The 20,867-nt window shown below is 41.5% G+C and overlaps 1 protein-coding gene across 2 annotated transcripts in view; it reads right to left on the bottom strand.

The window, feature by feature from the left end:
- Positions 1–20,867, bottom strand: part of DOCK1 (dedicator of cytokinesis 1) — a 317,964-nt gene that overhangs the window by 76,873 nt on the left and 220,224 nt on the right. For both annotated transcript variants that reach the window (XM_080403104.1, XM_080403103.1), the window contains exons 30-33: positions 11,527–11,605; positions 10,760–10,860; positions 7,129–7,187; positions 836–984 (exon numbers count right to left, since the gene is read on the bottom strand). In XM_080403104.1, coding sequence (XP_080259230.1) covers positions 836–984; positions 7,129–7,187; positions 10,760–10,860; positions 11,527–11,605 — 388 coding nt within the window. The remainder of the gene's footprint in view (positions 1–835; positions 985–7,128; positions 7,188–10,759; positions 10,861–11,526; positions 11,606–20,867) is intronic.

The raw sequence follows: 20,867 nt of genomic DNA on the forward strand, positions 1-20,867 counted from the left end.
ACAAAGAGGTATGGAAAAAGGTGAGACTTCTCATCCCGGCAAGAAAACTGACAATATAATGGGGGGAAAAAGTAAACGACATGTGTCAAACTTTATGGCAAAATTCACATGGTTATATCCTGAACCGACAGAAATTTCATGGAGTAAAGGAGCTATATTGGCTTACACCGTAATGCTACCTGGGCTAACTAGTCTCATGCTCACTCCATAAGGCAAAGTTTCCAGGGAAAGAAGGTCAAATAAATGACATCAGGAAACTTCCTTTCACTCCACTTGTCTCTCAATAGTCAATGCTATCAGCATAAGATCATATGTGCTTATTCAGTGACTTTCCTCAGCATGTTAAAATAAAATAGAATAGAAATGCTACGTCAGTATTTTAGATTTTGCAGTGCTGGTACAGCATGAAGAAACACTGACACTGACTGGATAGCTTTTTTTCCTCTTCATAAAAAGGTAAAGAGTATCAAAATTGTAAGATACTAGAGATGATAAATTCTTATAGGTTATAGTTTCTTTTGCCAGATTGTCAGGCTTTATGTCCAATTTAACTCAGAAGCAGAATCCTTTTCTGAGTCACAGCGAAAACTGAAGACATCTGTCTTTGCTCTCCTTTCATCTCATAACGAAAGGTTTCATTTGCTTCATGCAAATTCTTCCTTCAGTAAGAATTTAAAACTGACCAATGAAAGCTCTACAGCCATCAGGAGTCACAGAAAATAAACACATCCATAATTGTATTATTCCTTAGAAAAATAAGAAACAACACGAATTCTTATGTTTTATCAATTAAATCTTTCTTACAAACTTTAAATATCTGCAGCTTACTGCTTACCATCTGGAAGCTCCTAGTAGAATGAAATTCACACTGCATCATATCAAAGAAGATCGGGATAGTGGCTTTCCGAAGTTCAGTTTCAGGGATAAGCGTCATTTCTAAGATAGGTCCCACCATTTCTGGGATGAACTTGATTTTATGCTGACCTTTAAGAGAAAAGATGCATTTCAGAGTTAAAGAACAGCAACTGACTTTGGTAGAAGATAATTGTTATAAAAACTGTAAAAAAAAAACCCTCATATTGCATAAGTAAGTAATTTTCAAGATGTGACTCTACTGAATCACATTACTCATGCCACAAAAGGCGAAGTATGTGGTATATATAAACACAAATTGACAAGAGTTGTTGAATCGGCAGTCAAACTGGAACTTGCCACATTATCCACGAAGAACCCATATTTGCACGCTCATATTAAGTTTCAAGGGTTTTTGTTAACTACAACTTACAGCTGGCAGGGAAGGAGGCTAAAAGGTGCATCACTTGTGTTAACTTACTTAGATTTCTGTATCTTCTGCAGCATGCAAAATGTTCCCTGCATCAGTCTGTCAAAGCGTCACCACGAGTGCATACCTACACAGCCTCCAGACATCATCCCGAGCTGACACTACGGCTTCTTTCTTCGAGAGCTCATCTGACTGGCAAACTGTATTTCACATTCATCTTCCCGAGAGAACACCGCACCTCTGCCAGCCCTCCCTGCTGTGCTCTCCGCAGGTGGAAGAGGAGTTAAACCTTAACACCAACATGGCACCTAATAAATATTGGACTAGTTAAAAAAGTCTAGGTCCTGTTCAATGTGATTAGCTGAAGTGCAGAAAATGCAGATCGTACGTTCTGCAAACGGTCTGTTGAACAGCTCCATGGAAAGATGCTGGTGTAGCACTGCACCAGGGCGCTCTGGGCAGAGGACTCAATAGCAGAAATGTAGAAAATGCAAATAAATCCCCCTCTCAGCAACAGGCTGAGATTCATTCGAACCTCGCTACACAGCTGGTGACGTTTCTCACAAAGACAGAGTTGAAGGATGGATACAATCAGGCTCCTACACTGCTTATGCACCTGCTGCTGTGGTTTGGACCAGGCTTCTCCAGAGCCGAGTTAATTTAAGGAGCCCCCAGTTTCCTCCATTTTAAGACTTATGTCCCATTGAAGCTGACAGCGGTACAGGACAGAAGCAGAATTTAACTCATTTATATTCCACTGCACTACACCAATATGGCAGTAACAGTGCAAGTCTTTAATTAGTAGTTTTACTTTTGACCAGAACTAACATAAATTTCAACAAACATAATCAAGAAGAAATCCTTTACTAACAAAACACGCTACATTTTTAGCAGATATAATTTAAGTTACTTGATTTGGCAAACTTCAGAATCCTATTAGCATTAGCAATCCTATTAAGGCAAATTAATACTAAAGTAAAACTGCTGCTTTGTATGATGCTGCAGCACTGGTTGTTGGGGAGGAATATCAAGTGAGAGGCGTAAAGCTTGCCTCTGTCTTTCTTGCAAGTATTATTACATTCGGCCTCTCAGGTGACAGTTTTCTTGTATTATGCCTGAAAAGTGTCAGTGTTGATATTTCAGAAAACAAATAATAGTGACAAAAGTTATTCGTCAAGCATAAATTCAATGTCATGAAGTTCTCCGTGTGCCATGGTGGGTTCTTCCATTGCTTCAAGCACAGGGATGCTTTCAGAAAAGTAACTATCATCCTTTGGACTTTGGACATGCAAACCGGCATATTCACAAAAGGCTTTTTCAAAAAAGTTTTGCTCCCCTTTCCTGTTCTCCGGGGACATAGAAACTTCTTGCTCAAAACGGGAGTCACTGACCAGCTGATCCAAGGACAAAGGCATGGAGAGCCACAGACCTCACCTCCCAGGGCTCCCACCAGCACCCCCACCGAGGGGAACGGGAGCCCACGGCAGGTGCAGGACTTGCCCCCAACCCCGCAGCACCCAGCCCCGCCGCCCACGAAGCTGTGCCCGGGCCCTCCACCTCCTGCCCTTCACGGGCTGGTGGCATTTACTAGTGGTGCTCCACAGAATTTTTAAATCAAAGAGCACAGAGAGATTTGTTGAGTATGGAATTTAGAAGGACTTGGGGTGGGTGTGTGAATAGGAACGTGAGCTATTAGCAGAAAATATGAAAATAAATTATATATTGTACTGTGAAAAAATCCCCCATCTGCTGTTTGAAACCCACCCAGCTCTTCCCACCGCCTGGAGTGTCTGTGGGTGGCTCCTACCAGTTTACACACCTCGGCTGCGGAGAAGGACAAGGGGAAGGAGGTGCTGGGATGGCACAGCGGGCGCTGCCGGCTCGGGATGCGAAGCACTGGTCCCGCAGCACAGCTGGTCACCCAGCACCATCCCCGCACCGGGCAGGCGGGAGCCGGGGCTGGCAGTGCGCAGGGGAAGGCAGGGCAGCACAGATTAAAACATGAAGCCCCCTTGGCTGGTTTTCTTCATCAAGCAGGTGTGAGGAGTAACACGGACAAAGGGTTGGTCCCCCAGCTGGGTGATACAGGAGAGGGCTGAGGGCCCGGCGTGACCCTTCTGATGCTTCAACAGACATCGGTGACGTGATCATGACGCACGTGTTTGCTATAATGATGGCATCCAGGGCGATGTCATGTCGTGCCACAAAAGAAAGTGTGAGAGTGAAACACGAAAGGAAACGCTCTCCCCCTGGCATGCCAGAGCATCCCTCCCAGCTGCCTGCCACAGGCAGCACTTTCTGATCAACAACCCAACAATGAATTTGCCTTTTTTTTCTTTTGTCTTCCCCGGGAGTGTAGGAACTCCTACACAGAGACTTCAAATGTGACAAGTCTGGAAGAAAATTGAGGATTCTTTCCCGAAAACCAAATTGTGCAGCTGCTTTAAGAACTGAATGGAAAAAAAAAAGTCCCCTTTTGGAACATGCAAAACCTTCCCCTTACAGTGGCGTCTGCATTGTGTGAGATGTGCCCCTATGGATTGCTCACGCACCAGGAACAGACCTCATTACACAAACCAGACCCAAGGTGCTCTCTTTATTGGATAACATGTGATCTTCATTTCCCACGTTCTTCTAATTTAAATCTGGGTCACAAAACACCTTGAATATTTTGCCAGCAATCTCACCTCTCACTTGGTCAGCTCTGAACATGCATGACTAATTCAGAAAGCATTGTCTGTAATGACTTCTATTTATATAATGCTCAAAGTTCAAGTCTATTTTTAACCCTGGCTTTCCCTCCAATGGCATTAACATCTCTGTCAAGACACCTTTTTCTGACGTCAAGCACTTGGAGGGAAGGTGGGCAGCTCGCTGCAGGACAGCAGCAGCAACCATTTCCCTTCAGCTTCAGGAATTTGACTTTTCCATCTCCCTCTAGCTGGTTCAGATGCCAACATCAAAAGCAATGTTTTCTGAGCTGGCTTTCCTTGACCAACTTTACCACAATTATTATTTTAAATATCATTACAGTTTCTTTAATGTGACCTACTGTCAAACTGTGTTTTGTATATGATAAATTGCATCACATAACGCTTTTAAGCACATGGTTTTTGAGCTCCTACATTTTCAAGACAGAGGCCATGGCTCGTCTTACGCTTCTTTGGTACTTGCTGTCTCACCAAGGTCTAAGGAGTCCCAGTTCCAACCACACAGTGACTCAAAGTAATAGGTTATTTTAAAGTTCAGGTTGTGATATGGAAGGAGAAAAGCCTGTAAAGACTAATACACACTGGTTTTGGAGCAGGTAAGAAAATAACAGCCTGATGATGCTTTTGGAAAGGCAACACAGCGGGGGCTCTGCACGCTGGGACTGGGCTCCTCGGAGTCACCCTCGTTGCTGCTGCATCGCAGCACTCACATCTAAAGCCTTCATGATCAAATCTAGCAGGGTATCAAACAGGACAGCTACAAATAGGATTTCAACAGAAAATCTGACAAGGTGGATCTCTTGTACATGGTTTGCTGTTTAAACCAAAAATCTTATTCCTAAATTACACGTATTTAAAGTGTGTGCGCACAGTTAGCCAGTGCTCTCTACTATACATGCCCCATTTCCTGCCCCCCTCCCCCACCCCCCCCAAGGTAGGAAGACATGAACATTGCAGCCATTACTGCAGCAGAAACACATAGGCAAGAAAAAGAACTTTGAGAATTTGTGTTTTACTATTTGATTTCAGAAAATAAATTACACTCTTAAATGTGCATTCCAGCTAGAGGACTGTCTTGCTCCCGACTGGGGAGTTTTAACTCGGCAGGCATTATATGTTAATCACGGTTATGAAGAAAAACTGATGAGACAAAGTATTAATTTTTGAGGCTTATCCATACCCTTTAATACATAAATCAAAAGTCAGGGTTGTTTGGTTCCATCACATCTTAGGCACAGTGGCATAGTCATAAAAGTTATACGCTCAAGCATATTCAAGAGTTATAGCTTTTCACTTCTGATTTTGTTTCTGAACATATACATTAATAATTTGACTGATGTAGTGCAACTTCTAAGATAAAAGTGCCAAGTACCCCCTATCAATTCCCCTGCAGTAGTAAGTCAGAATTCTTTCTTAATTGATGCTGCGACATACAAGAGATTGGTGAAGAGCCAGAAGTTGAACATGATCAGCATGGACTATCTGTATTACAAAGAAGATGAGAAAAAGCAAGCTGCTCATTAGGAGCAGTACAAAGGCCCCCTTGGATTGGGGTCCTGCCTCCGATTTACCTTTCTCTTGCAGCTTTTGTTGGGAAGAGCAGCAATTTACTGACTCGCTCAAAATGTAAGATTTTGACATTCATGATGCCAGCCTCTTACAGAATCACAGGCATTAGAGCTAGAGGAGGTCACGGAGTCACCTACCTGGATAATCTTGGTGTATAAAAACTCCATTAAAATAAAAGGCTTTCATGGCAGCAGAGAAAGAAATATTGAAGAAAACACCACCCCTCACGCCGATCGATTCACAAAACTCCAGGGGAAATTATTATCATCTCCCTGTTAATGGTGAAAAATGGAACCCTACAGCAACTAAATAAGTTGTCCAAGAGCAGCCAGTGTCAGCAGCCATAGTTAAAAGCACAATACATGCCACAGTCCTCAGCCAGAATAAAATAACCTGACGTACAAACAGCCACATGCAGAAATATGTATGCAAACTTTTCTACTTCTAGTCCAGTAAATTCTGGGAAAAGTTTAAGAATGTAAAGATGCTGGAGAAATTAGTAAAGGTAACAGATGAACACAGGGCTGCAAGCCTGGAACAGGGTAGGATTTGGCAAATTACTACAGAGAAGCAGCCAGTGTCCTGAGCTGGATGACCCAGCATCAGGCACGATACTGATTTTATTATCTGTCTATCAAGGCACATATCAGGTGTGTACTGTGCTTTAATCTCTTCTCCAGACACGTAATTCATGAAAGATGCTTCTAATAAAAAGTGAACTCGGCTGCTCTCGGAGGCCTTTTCTCATCATTCCAGCTGAGCGGATGCAAACTCAAACACTTATGAGCCCCTGCATTCCCTTTTCTTACATATGCGGATTTTTTTTTCCAAGTTTCAGCAACAACAGTTCAGCTAGAGATATAAGTGGCAAACACATTTATTTCCGATAATTTAAGGAACTTTTGATAAAACTCAGAAAAGCTAAAGTGTCTCGCTGTTAAGCCCAGGAAAATTAAATCTGGCAGATGAGTACACTCCGGTCACAGTAAACACTCAGTTTCTCATGAAATTCAATCCCCATGTAGCTAAGTTATACACAGAGAACGGCACAGGCTCGAGCTAGTCAGATATACCTAATGTACCTCTGAACTCCAGGGACGCCCAAGTTCCCGTTCTTTACTGATCTTCCTGAGTCACTCTGATGCAGCCAAACCAGACTGAAATTCAGATTTAAAGCAGAATTTCCAGGCTAAGCTACTGATAACCAACCCGTGGATGCGTTCATTTTGCCACAGTCCCAGTTACCGTACCCACGTATATGTGTGTTTATATGTATATTTTAAGGTGAAAACCACCGTTCAACAGGTATCACCAGAACTGTTTCTTTTTATGCATCATGATGTTGAAATACCACGGAAAACCAGAAGACATATAAACGTTAACTACCGTTATGTGTCTTCTCAGACAGCAAAATATATGCAGAGGCAGCTTTATTTCTTAAATCACCTGCTTTTTACATGCCTTCTGGAAGCCAACCATGATTTCCAGAGAAAGTGAGTTCATTTCATCTCTGTTTATACAAACACCGAGTGAAAGCGTTAAGCACTGGGTGCTCAGCCTACTTACCCAGATTATACCACATGTCCCTGATTTCAAATCCAATCTGCCTTCTCATGTCGCCGTACCTTAAAAAGGAAAACAAAACCAGCATTAAAAAAAATATATATATATAAAAATTACAAAATCTAATACCAATAAGCAGAAGCATCTAATTTCAATATCTGATCAGCATTCAGAAATATTCAGAATTATGGAACAGGTTCCCCAAACTTAGCCCACAGTCATAAGATCACCCAGCCTCCCTCGGCAGCTCAGCAGTGCCCACGGAGACACGGAACTTTGCAGAATGTTCTGTTCACAAAGGAGTGAGACAGGCCGAGCGCCTCAGCCACACAGCCGGCACCTCCTGTTCCTCACCTGGTGGTACTTGCTCTCCCTCAAAAGACCCCAAATTCCAATTTCTGCAGCCATATTCACCAAAGGGAGAGCACACACAAAACACTCCCCTGTGCAAAACCGATGCCACATTTTCAGATTACCTAACCACCCTCTGGGTGGCTACAGACATCACTTGTGACACCTTCTGTTTTTCAGATGGTAATGGCCAGAGGAAGGGTAACAGAGAGCTTCCCTGCTTAAGGCTGTATTTTATTTTTATCCACCCTCTGAGCAATAGCACCGTCCCATAAAATCCAGCGAGGAACATCTTGTGACATCTTGCGCCTTCACGCGCTGTGGCGTACGAGGCATGGACTTTGCAAGGATGGTGAAGCAAAGACCTTTATTGTTGGTCAGTTACAGCTTTTATAAGTTTATACTCTGTACACACGCTGCTAAAAGCTTTATTATTGGTCAAACTGCTGTCCACGCACCCAGCCGCTGTTCACACTGCCTCCTTCTCTTCCAGAGGTGAGACCACATGCCTCCTTTGCTTCTGTCTCATCCGCGTTTCTTCTCATGCTCCCTCAAATTATTTACCTCTTTGCTGCAGGATCTCAGCTGCACATTATCAATGACAAACAACCCACCGTCTCTGTTCCCTACAACGCGCAGCGTCAGGAAGAGAAGGTTTCTATGTGCCGATGGGATTTTGTGCCCTGCCCGGGCCAGGCCAAGAGGAGCGGTCCCAGGCAGCGAAGGAGGCAGGAGCCCACCCTGCAGCCCACCTGCTGCCCCTGCCCTGCTGCCCAGCCAGGGCCACCAGCACCTCGCATCTCCTGGCCAAGGGTGATACTGATATTCCACACCTTCTCCACGCTAATGCCAGGAAAGCTTAATGAATGGAAAACATCCTGTTGCCTTCATTAATGATGGGATCAGAACCATAATGAGCTCCAAGAATGTATTTGCTACACAGAATATTTGTCTGTTAAAGATCATTACTTAAATAACAAGATGAGCAAAATGGTAACATCTGGCAACTTGTGGGATTTCTGTGGGATAATAGGGAGATACCCTGCCATTAATACGGATTAAAGAGATTCTTCTGCATCGTTAAGAATCTGTTATTATCTAATGCTTAAATGCAATGTTTAGCAAAAACTACAAATTACAATAATTAAATTTTAATTATTAAATATTTGACATATTAATTGAAATACATCCTTTAAAAGATGGGTGAGTGTGATACTGAATTAACTGATTAATTATATCCCTTTGGCACAGAAGTGGTAGTGGTTTCACATAGCAATAAAAGTTAGTGCTTCCTGACTATGCATTTATTGCATCTTGAAGAATTTATGGTCTTGCTTTTCATCTCCAAAACGTGATTAAACTGAAAATAACAACTTGTAAAATCATTATAAACAGAGATTTACAATTTAGCAAACATCATTAAGTAACCACTCAAAATTACTTAATCTATTTACTTGTATCAGCAGTGAGAAATGTCTGTTGATTTTGTCAATTTCTTCAGCAAGATACAACGCGCAGTTTGATACAAAAATCACTTGAAGGAAATTGCCGTTTAAGGCTCCCATCCTTACAGAGAGGGAATATCAGTCCAGAAATGTCTTGTACAAGAATTTCCAGTCCAGTTCTAGCTCAGCTGCTGGATTTTTGTTCGGGTTAGGAGTCTGATCTGAACTAGGAGGCTCAGGTAGCTGCACACCCGCGTCGGACAGAGTGAGAAAGGGAGTTGGCCAGCGGCCTCGGCTCCCATCCCTCTGCTTGCTGAGTGATGGCAACGCTTTGCCTTTTGCAAATATCCTTTACACTCTTAATTACAAAAGAGAATTTCCATCATTGGTCCCATCTTGTACAAAACCACTTTGTTCTACAAATTCTAAATCTAATGGAATGAAATTTACCTGGCTCTACCAAACCATCTTGCTTTCCTTTTACAAATTGTAACTATAAAATGTTATTTATAGTATTTACCACACAAGTGCAAAAAGCTGGGCTCTGCTCGACAACGTTTTTCTGCTGAACTTGTAAATATTCCTGTTTCATCAAGGAAGCTCCATGAGTTATGGGTAGGTCTATTAGATCACACAGTGCTCAAAAATTCTGTTTCAAGGCTCAGGTAAAGTGCAGCTTCCAAAGGCTGCGCCTCAAAACTCAGGACGGAGCGGTTGAGTTTGAAGGGCAAAACTTAGCTGCCAAAAAAAGAAGAAAAAAATAAAAAGATGGCACGCAGCAGCCTGTCTGTTCTGGTCAAAGCCTGCAGCCCATGCAGTTACAGCAAAAAAGCCTTTAAAATCCCATGTCACTGCAGCAGCAATAAACTCTTCCCATCTCTCTCATCATAATAATATTCAAAAAGGCCTACATTTGGAAGCCAAAGTGATACAAAAATGCATCTTCTTTCTGCATATAGATAACGCCACATTGCACACACGAGGAGTCTGAGCTGTACCCGTTCAAGGAATCGCAGCTTTGGAACGCGCCCGTTCTGTGCATTACCTGCAATAACCCGACTGACGGTGGCAGCAAGCTGCTCTTGCAGGTGCTCTTCACAAATGTTATGCCAAAGAAAGAGAATCCACGCACCGTGTTTGAAAACATGTAACTGGCTTTTTTCAGTCCTCAGCGTTTAGTTAATGAATGATAAAAGTCCACCGCATTGGGACACCGGTGAAATTTAAGAGAAATACATACATTAAACAAACTATTCAGGCTCCAGTCTTATTTCCAGCCTTTCTTTTTTTTTTTTTTTTTTTTTTTGACAGCTTTTGTTTGCTGTGGGATTCAGAACGGCAATCGGGTCGTTCAAGCTCCCTGTTCAGAGGTAGGCAATGTAATCCCTTTTAACCAGGCAAGCGTACAAGGCTGCAGTTATACAAACCCATTCTTCAGGGATATCGCGGTGAAAATGGCTGTAGTTACAAAAATTCAGTCTAAAAGGCCGTAAGGGATTAAGCAATAAAGAGTGCACGTAAAATGAGATTAGAATAAGCACAAAGCTAAAGTGATTTAAAAATTCAGCTTTATAATATGTTAATACTTCTGAAAAGTCTTGACTTTATGAACATCCTGCAGTATAAAATACTGTCTTCATCAGTAATGAATCCTGTAATTTAGATCTTGATTCAAGGGTAGAAACACATGCAATACTTGATTCATGTTTTTAAAACCAACCTTTCATTATACCATGATTGCATCTCAATTTGAATGGATTTAGCTAAGAAATTAAACTAAAATTATGTTAATAGACCTTGAGTTCTTGTCCATGATTTAGATCATGAATAGGACTTACTTGTTAAGTATTTTTGCTCTTTTAGCACTTGAAAAATTCTCCAGTTGTAAAGACTCTTGGGTGAGAAAAGCAACAGCCAGGTGGAAGTAGTTGTTCCAAAGCTGAAAGCCCCCAAAATGACAAGAATAGATACCATTAATTCTCTGAAATGTTTTTCTGCACATCTACAAAACAACTTAGATGTATCTAAATTATGCACATAAATATTTAAAGGAGAAAAATAACAGACACCACAGAGACGGTGTTTCTTGATATATTCTTAGTACATCTCCTCGTTGTGTTTATGTTTCCATGAAACTTTTCCCATCTACAAATCCTAATCAACTGTGTTTTGACGATCCAAGCAAAATTAAATGTGAAGACATAAATATGAGGGGAAAAAAACCCCAAAATTCTGAACAAGCGACCTAAGCTGGCGTGCTTCCCCCAGCAGGGCACTCACACGCCACGTCTCAGGCGCTGCATTTCAGGCAATAATTCTGCTAAAGCATCTGCTGCTTTAAGGACACCTCTTTTTGCTGTTCCTGAACGAAAGCAGGAGTTTTCTAAGATGCTCTGAGTAAGACTCAGTGCTCTTCTAAAACAAGACCCACAAGACATGAACGGGTTGTACATATCTGCTGAGCCTGCCATTATTTAACTGGGTGAACTGGTTACCTGGGGTTCATGACGACACGTACATAACTCCAAAATTACACGCTTACTTAGGGCAGAAATTCATTATAACATTAACATTAGTCCCCAAGACACTGATGTTTTTTTCTTACCTGTAACTCAAAGTTGGCTTGATCAAGAAATTTTTTGTTTAGCATATCTGCATACTGATTAATTGCTCGCAGGAAGACTCTGAAAGATCAGGAGAAAATTACATAATTACACACTCTTCTGTGGTACCTTTGTACATTTGGCTTCCCAATTAGACAAAAATCTGAGTCTGTCTGGAAAGTGAAATTTGTAGCTGTTACTTGAAAAGAAGTGTGATCTCACCACTGTTAAGTATACAGAATTATATGCAGATGTTCTCAAAATTAATCAAGTAAATTAGCATATGCAGCAACACAAGGAATGCTTCGGATAAAATCACTTGTCTTTAAAATATCTCATGATAATCAAGAGATCATTAAAAATTCAGTTTGGTAGAAAAAAACTTAGATGTACTTTTAAAGTTACAGCATCGTACTGTTGAATCTAACCTAGACCTGCAACTGGCTGCAGTTTAAAACATGTTTTTAAACACACGAGGCAAGCGCTTTTCTACTTCTGGCACACTAGCACATCAAAATGCCGTTGAAGGACAATCTTCAAAACACTGTTCACTGTTCTACTTCTAAAATGCTGATTTAGTACACAGTGTAGTTTGTTGCCTTCCAAAAGAGAATGCTTCTTTAAATTGCAATAGGAGTTGGCTTGACAAGCTTTAAAAATAAAACCAAATGGTATACTATAAGTAGGTCACTACATATTCATGCTGCTGAAAAGTAAACATATTATTCTTTGGTACCCTAATCTCCATTTTCAAAATAAACATTAGATTCCTCTTGAAAACTTTAAATTTCTGCTATGAAACTGCCAGCTAATGCCCAGACAAATGAGCTTGTCTTTCGAGCAGACTGTGGTAGAGATTTAAGTCTCCTGAAAGTACCTGCAACGATAAAGATCACTCATGACACGTACTGCTCCCCCCCCCGCCCCCGACACCAATCTTTAAAAAGAGAGTTCACTATCGAATGCAAATAACAAAGTTAATCTTTCTGCAGGCTGGCAAACATATACCAGAATTATTGAAAACAAACCAGAAGAGGCAGTTAGAAAGGTCTTTTACTGAATTTAAGACACTAGTGATCTCTCCTGAAAAAAAAATCAGTATTTAGCTAAATGTTTGGTAACACAAGAAAAACGAAGCCTCCAGATAATACACTGGCATCAGGATGCTGAGGCAGATTATTTAGGCACACTAAATTAATCAAGCAAGGCAAAAATTTCGACGTCACTGGGATTTATCTGTTCTATAAAGCCAGATCGCCCCCACAGTAGTGTGTAACGGAGAAGAAGGAATATTATCCAAAATGCGAAAACAAATAATAGATTTATAAAAAATAATGTGAAAATTTTAAAGATGAAAAAATATATCAAATATAAATGAGTATGTACAAAAATTAAAATACATATATGTAGGGATACACACAGTCATACATTTTACGATATTTCTCTATATAGCCAAGATGTAATAGGCATCTTTCCACTTGCACCCAGCCTACGCAGAGGTGCACTTCAGGAGCACCACTTCTGTGCATCATTCACCAGGATCCCTGTCAGCGTATGTATTTGGAAAGAACTTCATTAAGAGATATTATAAATGAGATTAATTCAGCATACACAATAATACACTGCATATATATGTATTTTAAATCTATGACTCAATTACTGAGCTGCAGCATATACTAAGATTGAAACTGAAGTTATCCCTATAATCAGGCTATCAACAGTTTGATATGTAGACTTATACCCTGTTTTGTTTTGTGGTTTTAAAGTCTGATAATACTATGAGATTCATAAGTCTTCCTAGAAGAATGAGTAATTTAACATAGTAGGAAGGGCCATCTAATGCGCCTTGCTTTACGAAGATAAAATCAGTTCCAATACAGGGAGGATTATGCCTACAATTTAATTATGTTGCCTCAAGACATCACTGTAATGTATTCAATCTACCCCATCTAATTAAGCTTTGGAACAATCTCATTACTTTATATACCATTATTTTTCTTTAAATTGTAGCTCGCAATTTTTTTCCCCTATATTAATTCTAGTGAATACCAATAACGAACAAATAATGCGGAATCTACAGTAGATTGCAACTGCAAAAGGACCACAGCACAACACATCTGTTAAACTGCAGTTGTAATTAAACACCACCATCCTCTCACAGACCATGTGCTACCCCTGCAATCAGGCTGCTCTGGCAAGGTAGGGATTGCTCCCAACTTTCTACAGAAGAACATCAAAAGCAGAGATGCAGAGATTTAAGTATTGATTTTTTAATTATTCAAACCCTGTTTTAATTTTGATTGAATCTGATGATACACTCAAACCTTCTGTTACTGGATAAAACACTTCCTAACGTATGTCAGTGAAGAAAGCCTGTTCTTTCCCAGTGGAAGTCAACAGAACAACGATATTATTATAACAGTACATCTTCAGTTGTAAATCAAATGTAAACCAATGAGGATTTTGTGCCTGTTTCGACCAGTACTGGAAGGATTGCTGGAAATATTGACAGTCCCTTTACTACAACGTGGGGGACAGTCAGAATATGACTTTGTGATCACGGTACTGCAAAGCCAAATGTGGCTGGCACAGTGCAGTAAGAATAACATCCATCCTGAAAAATCCAGATTTAACCGAGGAAAAAGGAAGTTATGAAGTGGATTAATCAGCAAGCAATGTAAACGCCTCCCAGCACAACTGAAGTCACTACAACGACCCTGTGATGGCTAAGCTCACAGCACTTTCTAGCATTGTCTAGTACCTCCAGTGCCAAGAGAAAACAGCAAAACTATGATGACTTTTCTCTGATTAAGTCAGTTTTAAAGAATATATATTAAAATATTGGCAGTAAGAAGTAGCAAGTTGTATAGCATACTGGGACAGCAAGAGTAGAGGGATTCATCACACTACTACTTCTTCACCTTGGTGTAAAACTTTATTTTTACGGGGCCCAGCAAGGAAAGGCTGGATTTAGACAAATGTAGTTTTCTATCAGGCTGAGATTACTGACTTCCACTCCATGTACACCTGACCGCCTTGTAATCGCTTACATACCCACGCAAGAGTGAGAAGAGGTGTCAGCTGAGAAGAAAGGTGTTTCTGCCTAGAGTGTTCAAACCCCATCCTGGGAACCAGCTGCCGTTTGGAGAAAAAGAATCAGAAGAAACAACGACACGGGGCTACAGCGCAGAAGTAAGATGGTTAGGCTGGCATCGCTTCACCACTTCGGTATTACAGTCGTATGGTTAATCAGCCAGAAAGATTACCACCCTGAGGAGATCCTTTGGATAGAAAAAAAATATTTGCTTGAATTCTTGGCTATGATCTACGAAATGGTATGTTTTCACCTGTGAAGTCTGCTGCAGCTCATGAACGCAAAAACAGCTCAGGTTTATGTTCAAATAACATTCAGAAAAGGAAGCAGAAAAAATTTATGATTTACTCCAGGTGTTAGTTTGATCCTCTCCCTCCTCCAAAGCAGGTTCTGACGAAACTGCAGGAACTTCGCTGTCAAAGTTAAGGGAAATTGAAAAAATAGACGGAAATGTGGCTCTTCAGAACAGGCAGAATTAAACCAAATGCATCAGTCTGTAGTGAAGAATGCGCTGGCTGCTGCCAACACACGTAAGGAGGAAGGTGTACTTGGGCATCACTGGGCCAACAGGCAAGTAATCAAAACTATCTCCTGTGCTCAGATGGAGAACATCAATCCGCAGTGGCATAACTTATCTTGCTGTAATTAATAATGAAGATTAGCTTCCAGTTGCATGTGCATAAAAAGAAGCGCTTGTCTTGAAGTTCAGTTTCAATTAACAAAAGAATACATTATCTGTGTCAGGAAGAGCCACAAAAGTTAAACCTTGAAAAAGAGAGAACTTCAGAGACTGGAACTGATCATGATGTACTGAGCTGCAATACCGAGAATGTCACACACAGCAACAAAATCTAACGCTAACATATTGGGAAGATTTGTTAGACAAAAGACTTTATCAACCCAATTAAAAGAAGGAAATTAACATTTCCTATGATGTGATTGGAATAAAAAGAATATGATTACAGAAGGAAGTTACTTCAGGATACGTGGAAGGAAGAACGACTGTTGCTAAAGGGCATAAGCATCTTCCAAACACAAAATTAACACCCTGGACAGATGAGGTTTATGTGCGCTGAGCAGCTGGGAATGAGTGGTGCTGGGGACGGCTCGCCATCAGCACCACTTTCACACATCAGCATATCACATATCAGCAGCTTTCTGTTGTAGTTAGGTTCTTTGGAGTAGGGACTGTCCTCTTATTGTGCCTTTAGATAACTTCTATGGCAGCGGGGTCTTACATCAACATCAGGATTTCTTGGCATTTTATCCCTGTTTATGTATTACCTCATAAGACACCTTTATCAGTCCATCAGAAGCCTGAAGGAGTAACAAATTGCATGAACACAGTGGAAGGCTGCAAAAGTCTGTTAGCCAGAGGGTGGGCAGTAAAACAGTCGAGCATCAAAGTGCCTCCATGATGCACAATGCTCCGTCAGAGCTGCATTAGGATAACGGTCCACTGTGGGACATGGATTCTTTCTTCTCATCTACTTGGCCCTGGCAAGGCTTCAGCTGGAATACTGTTCATTTGAAGTCACCATGCCTCAAGAGTGACACAAAAATATGGCAGAGAGAAGCAAGAGGACAGGACATGCAAAAAACCATGGCACAGGTTAGACATGAAGAAATACTTTGCAATGCCCTCCAGCCATTCAAAGCAGAGATTTAAAAAAAAAAAAAATGCTGCAAAAATACAGGTTAAGCAAGTATCTCTAATCAAGTAGTGATCTGGACCATTCACCTTATCCTGCCTTAAGTCAAGGGGCAGATTAGTACTGATTTCGTCAGTAATTTCCCTCCATTTACAGCTCTCAATCCAGAGTAAATGCATCAATTAATATGCTGCTGATTGAAGCCACAGAATCATAGGATGGTTTGGGCTGGAAGGGACCTCAAAGCCCACCCAGTCCCACCCCGCTGCCGTGTGCAGGGCCCCCTCCCCCCAGCCCAGGCTGCCCCCAGCCCCATCCAGCCTGGCCTTGAGCACTGCCAGGGATGGGGCACCCACAGCTGCTCTGGGCAGCCTGGGCCAGCGCCTCGCCGCCCTCACGGGGAACAATTTCTGCCTCACAGCTCATCTACATCTCCCCTCTCCCAGCTTAAGGCCATTCCCCCTTGGCCTGTCACCACGTGCCCACGTACAAAGCCCCTCTCCAGCTTCTTGCCGGCCCCTGTAGGTGCTGGGAGCTGCTCTAAGGTCTCCCCGGAGCCTTCTCCTCCCCAGGCTGAGCAGCCCCAGCTCTCCCAGCCCGGCGCCATAGCAGAGGGGCTCCAGCCCCCTGACCACCTCCGTGGCCTCCTCTGGGCTCGCTCCAACAGGTCCGTGTCCTTCTCGTGCTGGGGGGCCCAGAGCTGGTCGCAGCGCTGCAGGGGGGTCTCACCGGAGCGGAGCAGAGGGGCAGAATCCCCTCCCCCGCCCTGCTGGCCACGCTGCTGGGGATGCAGCCCAGGGCACGGGGGGCTCTCTGGGCTGCGAGCGCTAATTTCATTTGAATTCCATGAACTAACTTCCATTGCAAATACCCAGTTCCGGATATTTTTACCGTTATTGATGATTAATCACTTCCACTAGGCCCACAGGGGTTAAGGGGTTTGCGGGTGCATGCTTAGCGATTGCTCCACCAAACAGTACCAATATTAATGGTTCCATTCTGTAGTGTTCCCTCTGCAGAGGCCCTTTGTTCCTACAAACACCCCACTGAAACCAGGAGACATATCAACATACAGGCAACAGTAAATGAAGAAGGGGCAAAGGGATCCAACATACAGCAACAGTACCCACTGCACCAAACAACTTTTTTTTTTTTTCCCCCTTATTCTCAGGTACAGTCATTTCTTCTTCCTCTGTTTTCTCTTGTGATTAGTCAAATGCCCCGATTTGCTTGTTCACTCATGTTTAAAAATATTCTGTGTCCCATTTTCTTCCAGTCAGCTTCTCACATTGTTGGAAAGTACTTGTGAAAGCTAAAGGAGGAAAGCTGGAAGCCACATGATGCTGCAACACACCTCCCTCACTGGTTGATGCACACACGCAAATCAAACTGCCTCTGCAAAAAGATTTTTCTGGAGAAATAATCTAGAGAGAAAATTCCAATACTAGAAACATTCTTACAGCATATTCCATGTTGTATATTATTTAGTTAGCTCAAGTACCCAGGGATTCAGATTTACACTGTAAGCACTTATGTAAAATACTTATGACAGGAAAATATGAAACAATACAAGCTAAAAATTTACTCCCCAGTATTTTTCTTTAAGTGCACTTCAAAATAGAAGAATGAAAGAATGAACGAATTACCTTCTTAATGATAGAATAATTATCTAAACAAGAATATACAGATACAACTTAAAATAATTTAGGTTTAGCTGATAATTCAATAAAAAAAGGGGAATTTGGAGTGAGGTTGTAAAAGGCACTATTATGATGTCATTACAGTTAATTTAGATGGAAGGATAATGAATGCTTTATTACAGCTGATCAGCCTTCCTGCACATCATCATGCTTTCCATGTTTCAGCTTTTGCTTCTCTGGGAGACAAATTTACTGGGCATATATGAGACAGACGACTCTTATCTTGTCAGACTGTGTATGAAACAACAGACCTAGACCTTGAAATCCCAACGCAAAACCCAAACCTGAACAAATGCTCACTAAAGCATGAACAGCAAAGCTTTCTTTTAAACAGCAATCACTTCAAATACCTTCAAATTCTTTCTCAGCGTCTCAGTGTTGCAAAGTACAGTGAAGTTTTAAAAAACTTCAGTTAAAAACAAAATAAACCTGGTATTTTAATATGCTTCTATAACCAGTCCCCTATTGGCATTGCATGCAGTCTGGTGATTGTCCAATATCCTTGGAACACAGAGAATACGTAGTAATTTCATCCATGTATTTTGTACAAGTCAAATGAAAGTTAAAATCATAAAAATGAGCGCACATGAAGGTATCGGCCCTCTTTGCACCTCCCCCTGAATTTTCTCCCTTCCCCAGTTCTCTCTCTCTGTTCTTTTCTGGTGATGTTATCACTGTTCAACCATCTTCACACCTCCAGACCTGACAACTGCCCAGCCCAAACAAAGGTTTCCAAACTCTTTTCATTTTACACTTCTGTATATGTTACTTCTCTGCCCAAGTCTACGCTCCCTCCCTTTTTTTCCCTTCCAAATGTTTAAAAGATTCCTTGTAATATTCTTTAATTCATCAGTCTAAAGAGCAGTCAAAACTTAAGAAAAAGAAACAAAAACCTTGATCATTTGCTTTCTTTTGAATTACAATTCCTGGGCTGACTATGATAATAGCACAGAGTAATCCCAAAGAAGACCTGCTACTAAATACTTACATTAGCATAATCTTCTAATGATGTCTACTCCACACCAGCACAGGTGCACCATGTCACTTTACTAACCTATTTTGTAATAAATATTTCAGAAATGGTTTTAGCATATTATCTATAATCACTGACACCTCTTTCCTAATTTATATTCTGTGCTGTGTGTCCTCTAAAACAATGGGGACAGATGAATGAAAAATAACGGCAGGTTACAAAATTCTGAAGGACAAACTTGTGGTCTGACTACCAATAGTAGGTACCACATAGCAGGCACAATGCATTGTTTTTCAAAATCACCTTTGTAGTACAGCTATCTCACACCTTGAAAGCAAACTGACAAAACAACCCTGTTGGAATAAGCAGGCAAGAGTGCTGCGCTACTAGACAATCAAACGATAAATGTTGACAGAAATCAACAGAATAAAAAAGATTTGGATTTATATTCCCTTCAAATGTCCTTACAGATGTACTGTGCCTACCCAGCCGCTGGATGGATCCACGCTGACACACAGCCTCCTCAGGCTCCTTGGAAATCCGTGCGACATCCCGGCAAGAGGGGCATCCTTAGCGTGAGGACAGCACCAATGTAACGCTCAACCTGACACGTAGTCACTGTTTGATGGACTTGGCATAGTCAGAGGAACACAGAGATACTGAGGCTGGAAGGTGCCTCTGGAAGTCTCCGGTCAAACTGGAGCAGGTTGCTCAGGGCTGCGTCCAATTGGGTTTTGAGTATCTCCAAGGATAGAGACTCCCTTGGGCAGCCTCCTTGGACAACCTGTGGCAGGGTCTGACTACCCTCGCTCTCCTCTTTTCTCAACTACTTGTCTGAAGTCCAGGCTTTGGTTTCTTGATGACTTCCAGAGTGCAGGAAAGCAGCAGCTGCAGACTTCTAATAGCCTTTTTCAAAAGCACCAGTAAACTTTGTCCTCTGAAATTTCATCCAAGATGTACCTTTTGCCACGGATATATAACCTTATGTACTAAATTTCACTACCTAGAGAATTTTATGGCAGAGTCATAAAAGCTTGGGAAGAGTGTTTTCTAATGGAAATGCTAGAAGACAATTTAATTTAGGGGGTTTTAGCTAAAGCTACAATGCTGGGGAAGTAGCATCTATTGCAAGTGGACAGCATTATTGTTCCTCTAACCCAAAAGTTAATATTCGAAAGGAAGAAGACTTACTGAATTCAAAGAGACCGTTTCTATTACGGTAGCTGGCAAAAACTTGCAATAGATCTTGTAATTTAAAACAAATGTAATTTGTTGTAGTGCTGCTGGAAGAAATCTCTGCGATGAGGTTAGCTATTAAACAACCAGTTTTCATTATAATGCGCTGCTCAATAAAATGCAAAAAGTCTTTGCTACGGTACAGATATCATCACCTGATCCTTGGTGAGTTTATTGGATAAAAAACATCCCTTCTAAGCAAATGTGCAACCACAGAGGACAGCTTTGTGGGCTCTCAAACATCAGCATGTGCTGGCCAGGGCTGGTGGATCTCTCCCCAGCCTGCTGCTTTCACGGGCCAACAGCTACTGTGGGTGCAAAGAGGTGCTGAACCGAGCTCTGCCTTTCCAAACCGAGAAGAAACATGGTTTTCCTCATACCCCTCTCCCACACAAGATGCCTGCAGGCCATTAACAACACAAGAGGGTTTTGTTTGGTTTTTTTTTTTTTTTTTTTTTTTTTTTTTTTTTTACTTGATCTTACACAGGAATTCAGCTAGTTTTTGCACTGGTAAAAATCAATAAAGCAGAAGATGTTTCTTCCTATCACATTGCTTTTTAAAGAAGCATTCCATCTGGAAAGAGAAATAATTAAAAAAACAGAAGTAACGCATGCGAAGCATGGGAAAGGATGCTACAAAAAATTTCTTGCAAAGCACGAATGGTCAGATTGAATTTGGCAGGAAGTT

This window comes from Falco punctatus (assembly GCF_963210335.1).
Source record: "Falco punctatus genome assembly, chromosome: 9".
Lineage (NCBI taxonomy): Eukaryota > Metazoa > Chordata > Aves > Falconiformes > Falconidae > Falco > Falco punctatus.